Here is a 20,069-nt window from a genome sequence, read left to right on the forward strand (position 1 = left end):
AGCCCTTTTAGGAATAAATGGTTCATGGCCTTGCTTTTCCAGGTGTCTGTGGCCACATTTTCAGTGTACGTCCTGGTGGATAGCAATAATATTTTGGATGCTCAAAAGGCCTTCACCTCCATCACCCTCTTCAATATCCTGCGCTTTCCCATGAACATGCTTCCCACGGTCGTCTCTTCCGTGCTCCAGGTAGGTGGGGACTTCCCCTGCTCGCTGATCACCTCTGACTGAAGGCCACACTTAGACTCTAGAATGACTGGCCTATCACATCTCATGTCTAGCTTCTGCTGGCGAACTTTCAGATCTCAACTAAAGAGATTTGTGTGGTCTCTGAAGAATGGCTTGATCTTAGTAAAATCACAAGCTCTCTGAGCTCATTCATCTAACTGTGAATTAAGGATTCTCATCTACCTCACAGGGAAAAAATGTTTGTGGAAGCATTTGTGATTAGCCCTGGTACCTGGAACATTTCTAAGCCCTTTCCCCAACTTCGTTTTCCCCACATTTCCCCAAGGCTCTTGAGGTATTGATCCAGCACTAGGGAACTGTGGAATGCAGGGAGAAAAAGGAGCCTCTCTCTACACAAAGCCATGAGGTGGTAAAACCAAAGGCAATTCAGGAGACCTGAGCTGTCAGAAAGAGAGTCTGGGGCTTAGGAGGCCTTGGATGGGCCCAAGGGGGCATCTGGGTCCTGCAAACTGAGCCTAGTCAGGGAGAGGGACCAGACCTCGGGGAAGACCACAGGGCAGGTGGCAGACTGGTGAGGCAGCCAGGGTGACCTGCAGCCATCTCGGAGGTGGCTGGCTGCAGACAGCTCAGGCCACTGGAAGGGCTGGGGTTTGGGAGAAGGCCTCCCTGTCCTGGGGGTGAGGGGAGGTGTTAAGAAAGCTGACAGGTGCAGCCGATAAAGGAACAACGTGCTCCTTTTAAGGGATTCAGTTTATTCCATAGACAGTAGGAGCAAGATCAGCAAAAGTGTCAGTGCCTAAGGCTCCCTGTTCTACAAGATGACACCGAAACAGAACAGACCAGAGGGTGACGCAATGGGGCAGTGGGGTGCTCTGTTTCCGAGGAGCTGGTGCCAGCAGCAGCTGAGCAGGTTTACAGTCTGTGTCTGTACCCTCAGGAGAGGGCAAGGCAGAGGGCCTCAGGCTTCATCAGGGCCCAGATGGTGACAAGAAACCAGCTCACGGCCACCTCCCTGGGGGACAGGAGAGAAACGTCCTGGAGAAGCCCGTGGAAATCTTCCCAAGTTCTCATGTTCCAGGGGCACCACAGGGTGTTCTGCAAACACGTGGATCAGCTGTGATTTAAGCTGGACCCGTGTGGCCTGTGTCCAAGTGTGCCACGGCCAATTCCTCTACAGAATCCAGGAGGGGCTCACTTAGGACGCTGAACGGGTCATCAGGCATGGACTCAGTTAAAAAAGAGCATGCCAGGGGAGTAGATGCCAGACCAGACAGAAGTTAGTGTTTTTTCCCAGAGAGAGGCAACAGTTTCTGGAACTAGGTACAAAGATTGGGGAGAGAGCAGGAGTTACCCTTTCTCTCCTCCTCCCGCCAGTTTTCTGAAGGGTTGAAACAGAGCATCGTCATTTGCCCCTGTGCACGGGGGTGGGCTGGCCCCCAGGGCTCAGGTGAGGCTGAGTCTGTAGTGGGGCTCAGGAGGTTCCAGCAGCAGGTGGCAAATTATAGGCGAGAAGTCTGGCAGATTGATGATCTCCTTCCACATCCAAGGCTGAAAACAGTCAAAATCCTCCCCCTGCTTGTGTTTGTCATTGGATTTTTATTCTTGAGATCCTCTGTGTTCTTCTCTAGGCCATTGTTTCCAAAGATCGGCTGGAGAGGTACTTGGGAGGGGATGACTTGGACACGTCCGCCATTCGACACGACTGCAATTTTGGTAAATGAATTTGGAAGTTGTTTCCCCAACTTACTCACAGCGCTGGCACCAGAACTTTGAACAACGGGGGCTCGGCAGCAGCAAACTGATTGAAAGGGAGAGTGAGGGGCCTTATCTTGAACCTGTATTTGCATAGAAGCATACTATTTTTACTTAAATTATGTTTTCACTGGGAACGGAGTGCTTGGCCACATTGCTAAGCAAAGCTAAGTGAGCTGTTCTGAGGCTAAGCAGGGAATCCTGCAAAGGATCTAGAGAGCGGAATCAGGATGGAGCTGAGCCTACAAAGCTGGGAAAGCAGGCGGAGTGGAGGAAAATGCAGCTTGTGGAGGCTCGTGGGTGGGGAGGGCTCCACAGCCAGGGTGAGCCATGGGCCTGGAATCCAGGGTAGGGAGTCACTGGGTATATACATGCAGGTGGAACTTGACCTGGAGACTAAGCAACAGGGCCTGGGAATGTACCCGGAGGGTCTATAGGACTGAAATCTAGGCTCATCACAGGCCTTGGACTCCTGAGCCAAAAAGCACTTTGTACACAGGCAACGTCTGGACTCCCCCAAGAGCTTTCACTAGTGCGGAGCTAGCACCTGACAGAGGTGATCTCTGGGTTTGCTGGAGGAAGCAGAGAGGGCCATGTGAGGGCTGAGAAAGGGCAGGCAGGCAGATGGGGACCTACGTCTGACTAAAAAGAGGGGTTTTCTTGCCAACAGACAAAGTCGTGCAGTTTTCTGAGGCCTCCTTCGCCTGGGACCAGGATTCGGAAGCCACAATTCGAGAGTGAGTTGCCTCCTTTCCATCCTGCTGCTCTTCAGGGTTCTCCTTGCCTGTCCTGTGACTGAAAAATTCCATGCAGTAGAACACATGGGGAGATGAGCTGTGTGCACACCTTCAGTTAGACACCAGTGCAGGCTCAGCCACTGCAGGGATGAGCTGACAGCAAAGATCTTGAGCCTCTTTGCTCCTAAATGCATCTACCGCCCTGCTTTCCTACTGTGGGACCACATGTATCCAGCTAAGAACCCACAGAGACATCTGTTCTTCAGATTGTGCCTGGTGGTACTGCCCAGTGGGCCGGTGGTCTGGGTGTTCAGGTATGGTAGAGGGTACACCTAAGACCCTCACCTCAGTTTAATTTCATTCATTCATTTAAGAATGTAATTAAGAACATTGGAGCTTCTTCCCTGAAGTGGGCAATGGGAATTGCCTCCGTAAGATTCAATTTCACGTCTGGAGTTTTATGTCTAAATAATCCATCCCTACCATCTACCCTGGAGGCTGCCCTAAGCCAACCTTTTCTTGCCATGGCGTTGCATGTAAATAACAGAAATCAAGCTTATCCACTGAGCACAGCACGTGCACACCACACCAGATCTTTCTTCTTCACAACCGAGCACACCTTATCACCTCCTTGCTACAGCCAGGCCTTTCCACACTTCTCTGCTATTTTTGCGGCCTTGAACATGGACTCTGGAGCTTGCCCCAGGATGTGTCAGGCCAGAACCTCCTCTAAATCTGCCCAACCTGAAAGCCTATCTCTGCAGAGAGAAGACTGGACATAGCTCCCCCTTTTCTAATATAAGTTCAGCTCAATGGGCAGGTTCAGAAAGACTATGAACAAGTTCCTGGGGTTCCTAATATCCCAGGTACTCCAACAATAGAGCTGACACACAGAGGTTCCAGGAGTCGAGCCTAGTGCAGACCCTCTCCAGCCAGACACAGCCAAATAAATCTCCAGGGGAGGAGTCAGGACTGGGTGCTTGCAGCCAGTGTTCCATTGAGTGGCTAGTCTCATTGAAGAGCCAAGTTTGGGAAACATTAATCTAGTCCAAGATCATTACTTTAGAAATGAGAGTCCAGAGGATGAGACATTTCAAGACCACACAGCTCAGCAGTGACAAAGTTGGGACTTGAATTCAGGTCTCCAAGCTCTTGTTCAATAGTCCCATGTTGGTTCTAAGAGAACTTGTCCAGTGGAAACCCAAGTTTAGCACAAACAGCTTATAGATGACTCGAACACATTAGGGTCACTTTGTATTCAAGTCCCAACTTTGTATTTGTATTAGGGTCACTAGGCTCTGAGAACTTAAAAGTAAATCATTAAAGAAGCACTTTGGAGTCTTTTATATCCAAGGCAAATTTTCCAGTCTTGAGAGATAATCTCCAAATACCAGACTTCCCAGAGAGTCTGAGAAGTGGTTAGAATGCCTCTTGGATAAGTCCCCTCCTCTCCTTCAAATATACTTCTCTCTTTCAGCGTGAACCTGGACATTATGCCGGGCCAACTAGTGGCTGTGGTGGGCATGGTGGGCTCTGGGAAATCCTCCTTGATGTCAGCCATGCTGGGAGAAATGGAAAATGTTCACGGGCACATCACCATCAAGGTGAGAGGGGATGCCAAGGAGAAGGCCCTGGCACTCACAAGAGGGCCACTTCTTGCTGCCTCTTCGTGTGGCAGAAGGCACTGAGGTCTAGACTCTGACCATCTCTGCTATCGTGTTGCTGTATGGGTAAAGGTCTTGCAGACATCTGATAGACTTGTGACCTACATATTCTTTGCCCCATCTCACATATAGAATCAGAGTCAAGGGGTAGATTCTAAGCATCTGCATGTTTAATGAGCTACCCAGGTCATCACCATATGCACCAAAGTTTGAAAACCGTTGAATAGAGAGAGGTCTTCCTTCAGAGCATAGACAAATCCTGCTGTATCGACATATGCGTTTCTGAAAACTTCATGTTCCACAAAATTATGCAATAAAAACAACCAGACCTGGGAAAAGAGTTGGAACAGATTATAAACTTGTATCACTTTGTGACCAGGGTACCAAAAAAACCCTAATAACCAATAACAATAAAATCAGGGGTATTGTAAGATCCCCGCTGGCAACTGTACCCAGCATCCCAATTAGTCCTGAGCCTCCCGCCCTCTCTTTTGGGGGCACTTGCTTCCAACACAAAACTTTGGTGTAAGGTGTAGACATCTTTATCAATTATGTTGTTAACAGAGAAAACATCTTTGCAGCATCTTCTCAGCACTCTCAGCTTCCCCAGAGAGCTACATTTGGGGAAACTATAGGTACTTTGCATCATTTAACCAGCCATGAATTACACCAAAAGAGGCATGCATATAGGTTTTTATCTGTTTTCCTCAAGATCTTTGTATATTGCTAACCTTTCTTTTAATTATGAGAAAGCTCGCCCCTGATTGCTTTTCATGGACATGCTTGGGTCATTGGTAAGAGCTTCTACTTCATACTGACATTATTCCCATGATTCCCTCAATCACAAATGAGGTAATTTGCATTAAATCCACATGTGGTATAGCAGAGCAGACTCTACAGACTTTTTTCAATTACAGTTTACATTCAGTATTACTCTGTGTTAGTTTCAGGTGTACAGCATAGTGGCTAGACAATCATGTACTTTATAAAGTGGCCCCCTGATATTTCAAGTACCTTCCTGGTACCATACAGTTATTACAATAGTACTGACTATATTCCCTATGCTGTACTTTACACCCCTGTGACTACCCTGTGACTACCAATGTGTGCTTCCTGATCCCTTCACCCTTTTCACCCAGGCCCCCTGGCAGCCCCTCCTCTCTGGCAACCACCATAGAAACAGTCTGGGCTCTGCATCTATGCAGAATCCACAGATTTAACTCTGTCTCTTAGCTCCTCCTAGGAAGCTTTTTCTTGTTGCCCCATAACTGAGTTTTTCCTCAGACACAGACATCTGTCAGCTCATTTTTGGGCATGATCTGCTTCATGCATCAGCCCCTATTTCCAGTCTCTCGGTTCTTGCTTCCTCGTGTCCTCTGCACCATTCCCCGGTCAGGGTTGGCCTTCTGTTGGTCCTAGTAAACTCACTGGGGTCCGACTAGAGCCCTATTCTAGCAGCAGCACGTGCAGTCATCCTCCAGTTTTCAGGATCAGGGCTAGAAGGTGAGTGTCAAACAAACGGGACTTTACATGAGGAGCAGGACTTTGAGCTCTTTCTCACTTGAGGCTGGTGTGATAAATACAAGCACATTTATAAATATCAGATGTTCAGTCAACCCGACATACATTTCTGCAAATCTAAGTTTCCCTTGATCCTCCCGGCTTCCGCCCTGTTCCTTCAACCCCGCGTTTCTGGAGGTACAGCTGTCGTGTGGTCTGATCCTCTCCCACACAGGGCTCCATAGCCTACGTCCCCCAGCAGTCCTGGATCCAGAACGGCACCATAAAGGACAACATCCTTTTTGGATCAGAGTTAGATGAAAAGAGATACCAGCAAGTCCTAGAGGCCTGCGCCCTCCTCCAAGACCTGGAAGTGCTGCCTGGAGGAGACCTGGCTGAGATTGGAGAGAAGGTACTTAGAACCCCGAAGGGTGAAAAATAGCAAAGAAAAAAGTGAGGATGGTGAAGAAATACATGGGAATAAAATAACTGACCAAGTTTGGTGGCCATGTTTGGATCAAATACCAGAAAACATGAGTTTGCACAATATCATATACGAATAACTCAGAAGTTTAAAATTTTGTACCTGGAAGCAAATACAGGGGTTATGTCACCTGAAGGGAAGATGATGAGGTGAGGACCCGGGAGGTTAAGTAACCGGGACTGGCCCACGGTTGACGGCGTGGTGGAGGGACAGCAGCAGCACCAGCCTAGCTGTTCTCTGCTCTGTATGTTAGAGTCAGAGAACGGTTCTCATAATCTGCTCTGAACAGTCAGATATCGAGTGGGACTTACTTCCTCATGTTATTAAATGCCCTCCTTAAAAATGGATTTTTAATGACTACCGTAGATCGTATCCATTATGTGAATTTGGCATAATTTGTTTAGAAACCCCCGTCTTCTGTCACATATTTAGGTTGTTTTCACCCTTCCTCTTGTTAAAAAAAAAAATCCAACCAAGTGAACTTGTAGATCTGATTGGCTTTATTAAGTGATTTGTGACTGGGGCAGCATCCCATCTGACTACTCCAAGGTGCTCCACAGGTTGTACAGAAATAGAAAAAAGGGGTGGGGAAAAGAAGCTATTAGGGGAAAAAAGAAATTATTTTGGGGGGCACTTGGACATCTGTTTTCTTGTTGTTGTTTCTGTTTTGAGAGAAAGAGACCAGGAAAGGGTTTTGTCATGCAGATTGCCTCTTCTTTCTGGGGCGAGGTTGGGGAAGGATGGAGAAGGCCCACCTGACAGACAGCCTCATGGGTCTTACCCAGAAAATTTCACACTGGTTGATTAAGACTGTGCTACTGGGTGAGTCTGAAACAGAAATTAGCTCGGGTATTAAGTCTGGGTTTGGTATCCTGGGCTTTGGCACAAGTGACCCCACTTTGGGCCTGTGGTTTTCTCTTTAATTGTCCCCATTACAAAAACTACCTACAGCAGTCTTTGGGGACAACGATCTTGAAGTGTTAAAAGACTTGTGAAGATACAGCTCTAGAGTGATTTTGCTTATCAATTCCACATACATTTATTGAGGAGCCATGTGTCAGGGAGGATTTTAAGTGCTGGAGTTACATCCATGAATGAAATAGAGAAAAATCTGCCTGGTACAAGTTACGTTCTCACAGGACAGGAAGCAGCAAAAATAAGTAAATGGCATGGTAGAAAACGGTGAGGTGGGCCTACCTTTAATTATAGGGCCTAAAGTGATTTAGTTGACTCTAAGTTATGTATTTGTATAAAGCAAGATTTCTAAGCCCTTGATACCTTATGAGGCAAATTTCTTTCGTACCCTTCCTCAGTCACCTCTGTGAAGGCAGGACTATGGCATAGGGCTTAGGAGAAATGATTTCCCTCCTCAGGGTATAAATCTCAGTGGGGGTCAGAAGCAGCGGATCAGCCTGGCAAGAGCCACCTACCAAAACTCAGACATCTACATTCTGGACGACCCCCTGTCGGCTGTGGACGCTCACGTGGGAAAACACATTTTCGATAAGGTCTTGGGTCCCAATGGTCTATTGAAAGGCAAGGTAAGAAATCATTTAAAGTGACAAAGGCATGAGGTATGTGTGTGGCGGAGGGGCAGAGGGGGGGTTACACACATCTGCTGGGGACAGCTGCTGTCCTGAAGCAGAGTTCCGTATTTACCTGCCTCCCTGGGCTGCTGTAGAGATAGTGTCAGACTGGTCTCCCAGGGGCTGACCCCGTGAGGGCTTCCATCTTGAGATCATGGCTAAGTTTAGCCTTACTCTGTGGCTTGGACATTGAGCCTGTTAGGATGATTGATTATAATAAATACTTTGAGACCTGTGATGTAATAAGATATATATGTGGTCTTCGTCTCCAATTCCTGACACAGAACTGCTAACCCTTGGAATTTCCTGAGTCATATGAGGAGTGTCTTTTATTCATAATGAGCCCTTTACATAACACAGGAGTCTGTGTTATTAAGTGACTTAGGGTGGAGCCCTCAGATAGGACTAGGCTGTTCACCAGAAAAGCCACGTCATGGGTTGGGACCTTAGTTCCACCCAATGACCTCTGGGGATGGAGGGAGTGGGGACTGGAGACTGGGCTATAAAAATCCTTTAACAGGGACATTCAGAGACCTCTGGGTTGGTGAGCCCTTTAAGGTGCGGGGGCAGTGCACCTGGTGAGAACGTGGACGTTCCAACGCACACCCCTCATTCCTTGCCCTACGCATCTCTTCCATTTCACTGCTCTTGAGTAGTATCCTTTATAATAAATTGATAAACATAATAAAGTGGTTTTCTAACATCTCTGGGCCATTCTTGCATACTGTCACCTGAGGAGGGGCCTGGGGGACCCCTGATTTATAGCTAGTTGGCCAGAAGTATGGGGGGGTCAAGCCCTGAGACTAGCATCTGAAGCCAGGGCGTCCTGTGGGACCGAGCTCTGAAACTGTGGCATTTGTGCTCACTCCAGGTAGTTAGTGTCAGAAATGAACTGAACTGCATTGTCGAACACCCAGCAGAGTCAGAGAACTGGTGTCAGGAAACATCCCAGAGGACCCAACAGTTCCCCTTCCGGCAGGACACGGGTCACCCTGCAGGTGTTAGAGCTGTGCTCTAAAAAGACACCTTCCTGGAATCTTTGCAGGATGTAGGAACGCTATACCTGAAAAGGGTGACTCAGCCTGAACGTGGAAATAAAGCTGATATTTTTTGTAACTTTTTTTTTAACTTTTAAAAATATTACCTATTTATTTATTTATTTCTAGACGGGAAGGGAGGGGAAAAAGAGGGAAAAACAACAATGTGTGGTTTCCTCTCACGTGGCCCTTACTGGGGACCTGGCCCTTGCCCTGACTGGGGATTGAACTGGCAACCCTCTGGTACACACACCAGCACTCAATCCCAAGCCTCATCAGCCAGGGCTTTTTTTTTTTTTTTGTAACTGTTATATCCCAGGCCTGTGCTAATCACTTTGATTGCATTGTCTCACTTGATTCTCACAATGCCACTGTGAAATGGCACAGACTGAAAGGGCCAGAATAAGTCATTAGAGCTGGTGGTAGGTAGAGACTAGCCTTTTCTTACCATGGACAAGTTAGCACATTTGTCCTCACGGAGTGGACCAAATGGGGGAGGGACCAACAGAACCCCTCAAGGGTTTGAATATGCTCCTCACCAGCAGCAAGTACAGAGTGGGGGCTGTCACTAACAACATCTCCCTCGGCACCAAGCAGTAAGTTTCTATCTGTATTTGGCCTGTTCCCTTCAAGATTTCCTGAATGTTGCCAGTCAGGATGGCAGGGTTGACTGGGCTGCTGTTCTACTGAGATCTTTTGCTTTTCTGTTGGATCAGTGAGTCAACAGGAACTCACTCTCCCTCCTACTCCTGCTCCTGACTTGGGTCCTTAAGGTCTCTTGGCTCCATTTCCTAATGAACTGAATATCCACCCTGTTCCTGGTTTGTTTCAAAGACTGGTCATGCGTAGGTAAATATCCGGTCCCTGAACTCAAGGAACTTACAATCTAATGGGAAGACATATAGAGAAACAAACACAATATAATAATACAAGAATTATTTTAATGGCATTCTACATACACTACAATGGAAACATTGGAGGAATACCCCAGTTTTGCCTGGGGACTCAGGAAAGTCTCCCAGAAGAGTTGGTTTTGAGCTGACACTTGAAGAATGAGCATCTCCTGGGTCTTCCCCATAAGAAGGACCTAGTGCCTGTGGGTCTGTGGAGTAGACAGAGGCAGGGGGCTTGGGTGATCTCTTCAGAAGCCCTTCTTAGTCCCATGGCTTCTATCTGAGCCCCATTACTGATCCACAAGTGCTTGTCTTTCTCGGAGTGGAGTCCCTGTGTCAGTAGTCAATATGGTTCATCAATAGACGGGAATACAAGGAATATATATCCCGCACCAGAAAAGGCCTGGTCCAAAGACAAAGTTTCTTGTCCTCCAATGTCATTAATATGCTGGAAGAATCTGGGTAGTTCTTGTTGGCTCAGATTGTTAGCTGGTTAGTGAAAGGGGCAGTTAGTTAGCTAGTTATTAAGTTTGTTAATGCCAAGTGACATTCCTAAGCCCAATTCCTAGCTACCTGAGAAGCTAGAAGAGAGTGTGTGTAGGGCACACCTCATTGTCACTATAAAAAATAACTTTTTTAACCTGGCTGGTGTAGCTCAGTGGATTGAGTGCGGGCCTGCAAACCACATGATCACGGGTCGATTCCCAGTCAGGGCACATGCCTGGGTTGCAGGCCAGTTCCCGGCAGGGGACACATGAGAGGCAACCACACATTGATGTTTCTCTCCTTCCCTCCTTCCCTTCCTCTGTAAAGATAAATAAATAAAATCTTTTAAGAATAACTTTTTTTAAAAAAGTACATCCACAATGACAATAATTTCATCTTACACATGGGTCAGGTTTTAGGATGAGGTGCTAGGAAGGAAAGAGGAAGTAAAAGAGGCCAGGTGGTCAGGGCCACATTTCAAAGCAAAACCGTACAGTAAATTGAGGCATCTGTTCTTCCTTCTTCAGAGCAGGACAAGGAGGGTGGTGGACACAGGGTTCTTAGCACAACTTACTGTATTTTACAGACTCGACTCTTGGTTACACATAGCATTCACTTTCTTCCCCAAGTGGATGAGATTGTGGTTCTGGAGAATGGCACGATCTCAGAGAAGGGGTCCTACAAAGCTCTGCTGGCCAAGAAGGGATTATTTGCTAAAAATCTGAAGACATTTAAAAAAGAGACGGGGCCTGAAGGAGAAGCCACAGGTATGTAAGTGTGATTGGAACGGGATGGAGCATGGATAGGGCGAGGAATGGGCATGGTAAGCCGAGACCCACCTCCTGGACTGCTCAGTATCCAGTGAACCAGATTTGAGTGTGAATTGCCCAGAGATCCAAACTCAGCTCTTTCTGTGTTTTGTGTCTCTGTAAAGAAACACAGACATAGAACCTCTATGCCTGAATGAAACTGAAGGTTCATCCTGCTTATCTGGTCTTTGCCATGTGATCACAGGGCACTCTTTAGAAGGGTCTGACTGGAGGTTTGGTGTGATTGGCCCTTCCCTCCAGCCTTGGGTCCTGGTCTCTGAAGCCAAGAAGTAGCCAACCCCTGAACTGCCTTCAGACACATTTTCCCCTTTTCTTGAAGGATAACACATATTTGTGTCTGGATAGTTCTACTGACCCATTTTCTTCCTGCAGAATCCCAGAATTCTGGGAGTGTCCCTTGAATTTTTCTCATCTCTGTCCCCTACAGTCCAAGCTGGCAGTGCCTTGTGAAGACGGTTGACTGAATCAAGTCACATGCCTAAACTCTTTAGCAAATCTACTGTTGAGCTCTTCTAGTAAACTTTTTACTCAGTTATTATAGTTTTAAACTCTAGAATTTCTATTTTCTTCTCTTTAAATAATTTCTATTTCTTTTTTTTTACATTATAGATGATGCAAACCTTTATATATATTTTTATAGTAAATGAGCTGGGTTTTTTTAAATTGATTATGCCCTTACAGTTGTTCTGTTTTCCCCCTTCATTCCCCTCCACCCTGCACACCCCTCCCCCACCATTCCTCCCCTTTACTTTATGACCATGTGTCTCAAGTTCTTTGGATTCTATATTTGCCATACTAATCTTGCCCTCCCCCCTATCTATTTTCTACCTACCGTCTATGCTACTTATTTTCTGTACCTTCTCCCCCCTTCTCCTCCTCCCACTCCCCTGTTGCTAACCCTCCATGGGATCTTCATTTCTATGGTTCTGCTCCTGATCTAGCTGTCGTCTTAGTTTGCTTTTGTTTTAGGTGTGGCTGTTAATAACTGTGAGTTTGCTGTCCTTCCACTGTTCATCTCTTTTTTATCTTCTTTTTCTTAGATAAGTCCCTTTAACATTTCATATAACAAGGGCTTGGTGATGATGAAATCTTTGGATTTGATCTTATCTGAGAAGCACTTTATCTGTCCTTCCATTCTAAATGAAAACTTTGCTGGATAGAGCAATCTTGGTTGTAGGCCTTTGGACTTCATGAGTTGGAATACTTCTTTCCAGCCCCTTCTTGCCTGTAAGGTTTCTTTTGAGAAATCAGCTGACAGTCTGATGGGAACTCCTTTGTAGGTGACTGTCCCCTTAGCTCTTGCTGCTTCTAGGATTCTCTCTTTCATTTTAATCTTGGCTAATGTAATTATGATGTGCCTTGGTGTGTTCCTTCTTGGGTCCAACTTCTTTGGGACTCTCTGAGCTTCCTGGATTTCCTGGAAGTCTATTTCCTTTGCCAGATTGGGGAAATTCTCCTTTATTATTTGTTCAAATAAGTTTTTCACTCATGGCTGTTCCTCTTTCCCTTCTGATCTTCCCCTATAATTCAGATGTTGGGACGTTTAAAGATGTCCTGGAGGTTCCTAAGCCTCTCCTCATTTTTTTGAATTCTTGTTTCTTCATATTTTTCTGTTTGGTCATTTTTTTCTTCCTTCTGGTCTACTCCCTTGATTTGAGTCGCCATTTCCTTTCCATCACTATTGGTTTCCTCTGCATTTCCCTTCATTTCAATTAGTTTAGCCTTCATTTGTTCCTTTAATTTGTGACTAAAATCAACCAGTTCTGTGAGCATCCTGATCACCAGTGTTTTGAACTGTGCATCTGATAGGTTGGCTCTCTCCTGGTCACTTAAGAGTTATGGGCTCTGGGGCTTTGAGTTGTTCTTGAGCCATGTTTTGGTCTGTTCACACCTGTTACCTATGAGGAGTGGAGCCTTAGGTATTCACCAGGGTGAGGTGACCCAGTCGCTGGGTTGTGATGCTGTATGTGGGGGCAGGGTCAAAGGGGCAATGGCCGTCTTTTCTGCTGCTTCCTGCCACTGGGGCCTGCGCAGTCTGTCTCAATGCTTACTCCTTCGCTGGTTTATCTGTGCGCAAATGTGTGACGAGGTCAGCCTGCTGCCTTGCACCCTCACTGGGTCTGCCCGTCACAACCCCAAGCCTGGGACCTACCAACCACCGCCCACGTGCCTGGGTTGGTCTGGAGGAGTTTTCCTGTGCAACCCGGCTCTGCCAGTTGCTGGCTCCACCCCTCTTACTTGTCTGGATGAAGGATTTGTTGTCGTCGGATTTTAGTATAGTTCAATTTTCTGTGTTTTGGCTGCGTTTTTTGTTACTAAAACTTTGCTGTCTTTAAGCTTGGTTGTGCAAGAAGGCACAATGTTTCCACCTACGCCTCCATCTTGGTGGAAGTTGTACTTCTTTATTGATGTTCTCTGCTTGGTGAGAACTTACTCTCATATTTTCCAGTAGCTCTTTAGACAGGATTTTCTTTTGTCCTTTGAACATATTTATAATAGCTGATTTAGAGTCTTTGTTCAGTAAGTTCACTGTCTGTGCTCCCTCAGGTGCAGTTTCTGTGGACTGCTTTTTTCCCGTATATGGTCCTATAATTTCCTGTCTTTTTGTATGTCTTATAATTTTTTGTTGAAAACTGGTCATTTGAAATAACATAACCCTCGGGAAATAAGATTTTTCCTTCTTCTGCCAGGGTTTGTTATGTTGTTCCACCTATGTAGTTTCTTGAACTATTCTGTTAAATCTGTATCCTTTGTCACCTGTGGCAACTGAAGTGTATGCTTGGTTGACTGAGGGGTCAGTTAATAACTGAACATTATTTCCTGAAGTGCTGGGAACCAGTAAGTCATTCTGCCTTTTCTAAGAGGCTGGGAGAAGAGGTGAGGGCATGTCTTTAACACTCCACCAGGCAATTTACAATTCTGTCTGTGCCAGGGACATTTTGTTTTTGGTTTTTTCTGCTTACACAGAGCCTGATGGTTAGCCAGAGGTGAGAGAGCAGGGCCTTGTCAAGTTTTCTTGGGCATGTATGTAGCCCTACACATCTGTGTGACATTTTAGATGACCAGGAATATGTATCAAAGCTCTTTATTAATATCTCATTTCCAGTTTTTCCTTTGAAGGTTTTGGTCAGCTTCTTATTTATCCAACTGCTATAACAACCTCAGGCAGCAGTGATGTTGAACAATTGCTGCTAGCTGTCTGAGCTAGCTAGCTCTGAGTCAGGTCCAATAAAGACCAACTCTGTGAGTGAGGTTTTCCTGGGAATGGCCAGACAAGTCAAATGAGGAAGATTCTCCAGGGGTGAGGTGTTGGGAGTGGGGGATCCAAACCAGTTTGTTCCCTCCAGCAGCCTCTAGGCTGCTGGTTTTTATCATTAATATGATTGTGAGGCTGTTGGTTTTCCAGGCTATAGCAGATCTGAGGAGAGGGGGATGGGAGTAGAGTAAATTAAATGATCATAAAGCTTACTATTCTTACTAATATTTAGTCATTTTCCTTAAATTAATGTTCCTTGGATTGTTGCAAGCTTTTGGCTAATTTCAGAGTTACGAAAAAGTTGATTTTGACAACTTTTTTGCTATTCTCATTGACTTTATGGAGGTACCAATTTCTGGATATCCTTACTCTACCATTCGGATGCCAAGGTTATGTTTGCATTTTATTTTATTTTCAGGGCATGTTTTTAAATACTTTAAATTTATAAAAAGTTTGTCAAATTATTAGAATTTCAAGAAGGGGATTTTAAATTTATATTTACCTCTTTAGTCAGTTCTAAGGTATGACTCTTGTGTTCATCTATGATAACTCTTAAAAGTTATTTTTTGCTCCAAAGCAACTTAGAAGATTCTGGGAATATTTTTCTCATTTTGACCATTTTATCTTCCGGTGGACTATTAACTCATTTCTCTTTTATCTTGGTATTTATCAATGAGAAAATGTACCAATAAGTAATATTTCTGGAGTAAAACATTCCAGCCTATGTAGACATCTGGGATCTCCAGTGAGCCCGGCAGTATCAGAAAAGACATCCCTCTCCTTGTCCACAGGGCCGTGAGAGCTCTGTGCAGCTATCTCTCTAACTTTAATGTGTTTCCTAGTCAATGAGGACAGTGAAGAAGAAGATGACTATGGGTTGATGCCCGGTGTGGAGGAAATCCCCGAGGATGGGGCCTCCTTGACCATAAATAGAGAAAACAGCCTTCGTCGGACACTTAGCCACAGGTTGGTCATCTCTTCAGCTGGCAGCCCCCATTCCTTCCATATTTCCTCTTGGTCATTCTCTTTTTTCTATGTGCATAGTGGACATCAGGAACACTCCCTACTCTTCCTTTGTTTCCTTGTATGGGGATGAGGGTTGGGGTAGTTTGTTTCTCCAAGGCCACCTGATTTGAAATGAACTTTGATGCAATCAGAGAGATTGTGACATCTGCTTGTGAGAAGACCCTCATGCTCAGGAAAGCCTCCCCCTTTTCAATTTCTCAGATCTAGGTCAAATAGCAGGCCTCTGAAGCCCCTGAAAAACTCCTTGAAAACTTGGAATATGAATACCCAGAAGGAAGGGGAAGAACTGGTGAAAGGACAAAAATTAACTAAGAAGGAATTCATACAAACTGGAAAGGTGAACACAACAGTAAAATGTACCATTAGAGGTGATACGAGGCTTAGAATTCCAACATTTCAAAGTTTGATGACTTGAAAACACATCTCTGGAAGGGCTATGTCTTATGCTTGCTTTGCCAATCTTTAAATTCATTATCGAAATGTTGATAGAGAGTCTTGGCTTTCTATCAAATCATATTTCGTGAAGAATGATGTTTCCTGTGAATATCTTCATAGCACACTTCCTGGGTGTTTGATTCCATGCTAATATGTGGAGCAAACACCAAAAGTGCTTTGAGATGAAATTCTGGGAGCCGGAAGTCACTAATACATCTCAGAGTACACAATTCAAATGAACAAAACTTAAAACCAAGGTCTTAAATTTAAGGTCTTAAATCCAAGTTGATGAAATAAATCCCAGGGTATACAGTATAACCCCATTTGTCACACTCCATTTGTCTATCTTCCCCTTTTAATTGCTTCTAGAACCTCATTAATAATCTGATGGTCATTTACCTTGCGTTGTATTTAAGCATTGATTATTATCCTGGCCCAATGCAGAAATGATAACCACAGTCTACCAAAGTCTTCTACTTGTGATCCATTTTTTTCCGGGGACCACACTCCTCCTTGTGATTGGTATTCTAGGTAATTCTCCACCAAAAGCCATTATGAATTCTACTAACATTGAGATGTGGGCTTTGCAGGTCAAGTCCTCCATCTACCTGAAATACCTGCGAGCAGTAGGATGGTATTCAATCTTCTTCATCATCCTTGCTTATGTAATTAATTCTGTGGCTTTGATTGGATCCAATATCTGGCTCAGTGCTTGGACCAGTGACTCTAAAACCTACAATGGTACCAACTATCCACCCTCTCAGAGGGACATGAGAGTTGGCATCTATGGAGCTCTGGGATTAGTGCAAGGTATGACTGATGGCTACAACAGCCATTTCTTATACAATCTGTCTGGTCAATGGGTTTTGCCTAGACTCAGGCAAAGAATTGCCACTGTGTCCTTGGCACAAGACTTCAGGGATCCCTGTGCATGGTGCTGACTGCACTGTTTCCATTTCTAGGTATATTTGTGCTCACAGCAAATCTCTGGAGCGTCTATGGCTTCACCCACGCATCAAACCTCCTTCACAAGCAACTGCTGAACAATATCCTTCGAGCACCCATGAGTTTCTTTGACACGACACCCATAGGCCGGATTGTAAACAGGTTTGCTGGTGTAAGTATCTCAAAAACTGTAAGATTATGTGTTTTTATGCTGAGGATCTTTCTATTTCTGACAGGGAAAGAATGCTCATGTCCCCCTGGGCAACACTGTGCAGTTCTTTTGTCCATCAGCATACAAATGACTTCTTGAGTACTTTGGGTGAGGTCGCAAGGATTCTGGGGATATAGAACTGAACAGTTCTGACCCTTTAAGTAGCTCACCATCTAGTGAGTAAGACAGCCAAGGAAATAAAAGATTGTAATATAATATGGTAAAACCAAAATAACAATGATGTGTACAATGGTATTGTGGGAATACAAAAGAATGACAGAGAAAGGAGGGTGTGGCTCAGCCTGAGTGGTTTAGGGTGGGAAATGTGAGAAAGGGTGAGACTTAAGTTATAGAAGTTTAACCAGGGAGACAGCGGGTGTAGGTGTGGGGAGGTGGCAGTAGAATCAGGGTGAGGAGAATTGGTGTGCAGAGGGAAAACACAAGTAACAGTATTATCACTGACTACAACAATGAATTAAAGGAATAGCAGGATAACCCTTTCCTTGGTCTCCACCTCCATTCCTGAAACCTCTGGCATTTATGCTTTAAGAATAAGTAAATTAGATACAGGTTATGGAAGAGAGGCACCGGTGGTTTTAAGGAGGTTCTAAAACATTGTCTCTATCTACTGTAGATCATTTGTTCATTTATTCATTCGATGACATTTATTGAGCATCTTCTACGAGCCAAGGACTGTCCTAGTCATTGGAATGCTCAATAAATGTTAAGATTATATAGATGGCTCTCTTCCAGGGGCCAGACAAATTCATTGATTTTTTTTATATCATCACCCAAAGATATGCTTATTGATCTTAGAAAGAGTGGAAGGAAGGGAGTGAGAGAGGGAGAAAAACATCAGTGTGAGTGGGAAACATCAACAGGTTGTCTCTCATAGGTGCTCCAACCTGAGACCAAACCTGCAACCTAGGTGTGTGCCCTGACTGGGAATTGAACCTGCAACCTTTCAGTGTATGAGACAACATTCCAACCAACTGAGCTACCTGGCTAGGGTCAAACTCATTGACCCTTAATGCATAATGAGATGGAGCTTTTAGGAACAGAGGCAAAAACTAGGCAATTCTGAGTAGTATTCAGTGATCGCCAGCACAGTTTTCAGTCCTCTGCAGAAGAGGGAGTACATCTTTTTAAATGTCTGAGCAGCTCTGGACCCTTTTTTGTGTGGTCTTGAAGTAGACACAGAAAGGCTACCTCATAACCCACTGCCGAGCTTGGGGACACAGTGACTGCTTCAAGGGTGGGCATTTACCACCTTCCTCTGGGACAAGAACGGTGGGCCTGATGTCACTGGAGACGACTTTAATGGGCTCTCTCCTCTTTAACAGAACCTTAAAAGGCACACCATTTTCAACAGGGAGATTTCACACAGGTGCAAAAATTGCAACCTGTTCCTGGTATTGTAATATCTAATTAATCTTCTGAAAAAGAGAACACAGAGATCTTACTGTGAGTTGTTTAGGCAACAGTTGTACTTGGCTGCTTTTGCAGCAAAAAAAAAGAAGCTGTCATTAATTATATAGTGAGTTTTATGGGGGAAGTGGCTCAGGCCCATAAAGGACAGTTTGATCGAGGGTCCTCTAGAACTGAAGGCTGAGCCCTTAAGGGGAGATGGATGAGGGGGTGGAGGAAAGAAGGAGAATCTGTGCCAGGTAAGAGTGAAAAGCAATGTGCATAGAACAGAGAGCTGGTGAGGATTTATTTCTTTCTGCCAACCCTGGACATACTATCATTCACATTCTGATGTATACTCAGGAGTCATCCACTCTTCAGGACTCTATTAGGAAACTGTTATCCCTTGCCCAGTTTGGGACACTCCAGAGATAATATGGAGTCCATTTGATACTCACACATTACTAATCTTTGAATCAACAGATTCTAAGAAATATAGGCAAGGGAAATCCAAAAATATAAGCTATTCTTCCTGTGTATACTCAACCATCCATCTATTCTTTCATCTACTCATTTGCTCATTTATTCAGCAGGACGTAAAGGGGATATGGCAGTGAGACCCACTCATCATCTCTGGTTAGAACACTAACCAGGAGAGGACCCACCTCCCTCTCCCCTTGCAGTTCTACGCTTGACAGAGGAAACAACTTTCCAGGTTCCTCAGTCAAGGTGGCGCATGGCATCTGGCAGGGCTTCTTGACTGGAGCCACCAGTCAAATGTTTATTGAATGCTTGTGAGATGCCAGGCTCTATTCAAGGTACTCGATGGAACTGGGACCTGTGTACAGTTAGAATGATCCAATCGACTTGGCTAGAGGAGGGTTTACCTTGTAAGGCTCTATTAGCTTAGGGCGGTTATGAATGGTTTAATAAATTTCACAAATGGGAATTTCACTTAAAAGAGTAAATCTATTGAAGGGTGACTGCCATATCTGTTTGGAGGGATTTAGAAAGCTAAAGACATCACAGAAATGGCATTGCTTTTCAGGGTGAGCAGAACAGTCTATTGCAAATGAATATCATGAAGCGATTAAATGAAGGAGTCGCAGAGAACTCAAAATTGAACACATTTCCTGCTGGAAGCAGGAAAATCTAAAATGCTGTAGGAATTCATCAGTATACCATCTTTCCTGACTGTGTTCCTAGGATATTTCCACACTGGACGATACCCTCCCCATGTCCTTGCGCAACTGGATTTTTCACTTCCTGGGGATCATCAGCACCCTTGTCATGATCTGCATGGCCACTCCAGTCTTCATCATCATCATCATTCCTCTTGGTGTCATTTATGTGTCTGTTCAGGTAGGCTCAGAAATGGCTATGTCTCCTTTCTTCTCTGTTTATAAAGCCCAGCTTCCTTCCTGGGAATCTTCTCTTTTGTTTACTGCTAGTCACTCCCTCGTTCTTCAACATCTTTGTCATTCACTTGTATATCGATAACCTGAGGAGCCCACAGGCCACTATCTGAAGCTGAAGTGGCAGCACCAATTGGTGCATGGCCCACGGCAAGTCCCACCTTAACTGCTGTCCCCCAAGATGCTTAAGTGGGGGCATACTCATGTTTATATCCA

At 45.0% G+C, this 20,069-nt stretch overlaps 1 protein-coding gene across 1 annotated transcript in view; it reads left to right on the forward strand.

The window, feature by feature from the left end:
• LOC128627121 (ATP-binding cassette sub-family C member 2-like) overlaps positions 1 to 20,069 on the forward strand; it is a gene marked incomplete at its 5' end in the record, with an annotated part of 78,525 nt that overhangs the window by 43,438 nt on the left and 15,018 nt on the right. The window contains 12 exons of the mRNA XM_053663514.1: positions 43 to 189; positions 1,818 to 1,902; positions 2,612 to 2,678; positions 4,156 to 4,282; positions 6,078 to 6,254; positions 7,700 to 7,867; positions 10,915 to 11,095; positions 15,257 to 15,380; positions 15,642 to 15,777; positions 16,466 to 16,685; positions 16,838 to 16,992; positions 19,645 to 19,800. Of these exons, the coding sequence (XP_053519489.1) occupies positions 43 to 189; positions 1,818 to 1,902; positions 2,612 to 2,678; positions 4,156 to 4,282; positions 6,078 to 6,254; positions 7,700 to 7,867; positions 10,915 to 11,095; positions 15,257 to 15,380; positions 15,642 to 15,777; positions 16,466 to 16,685; positions 16,838 to 16,992; positions 19,645 to 19,800 (1,743 nt within the window). The remainder of the gene's footprint in view (positions 1 to 42; positions 190 to 1,817; positions 1,903 to 2,611; positions 2,679 to 4,155; positions 4,283 to 6,077; positions 6,255 to 7,699; positions 7,868 to 10,914; positions 11,096 to 15,256; positions 15,381 to 15,641; positions 15,778 to 16,465; positions 16,686 to 16,837; positions 16,993 to 19,644; positions 19,801 to 20,069) is intronic.

The sequence above is a fragment of the Artibeus jamaicensis genome, unplaced genomic scaffold (assembly GCF_021234435.1).
Source record: "Artibeus jamaicensis isolate MK-2021 breed Jamaican fruit bat unplaced genomic scaffold, CSHL_Jam_final contig_3191, whole genome shotgun sequence".
Lineage (NCBI taxonomy): Eukaryota > Metazoa > Chordata > Mammalia > Chiroptera > Phyllostomidae > Artibeus > Artibeus jamaicensis.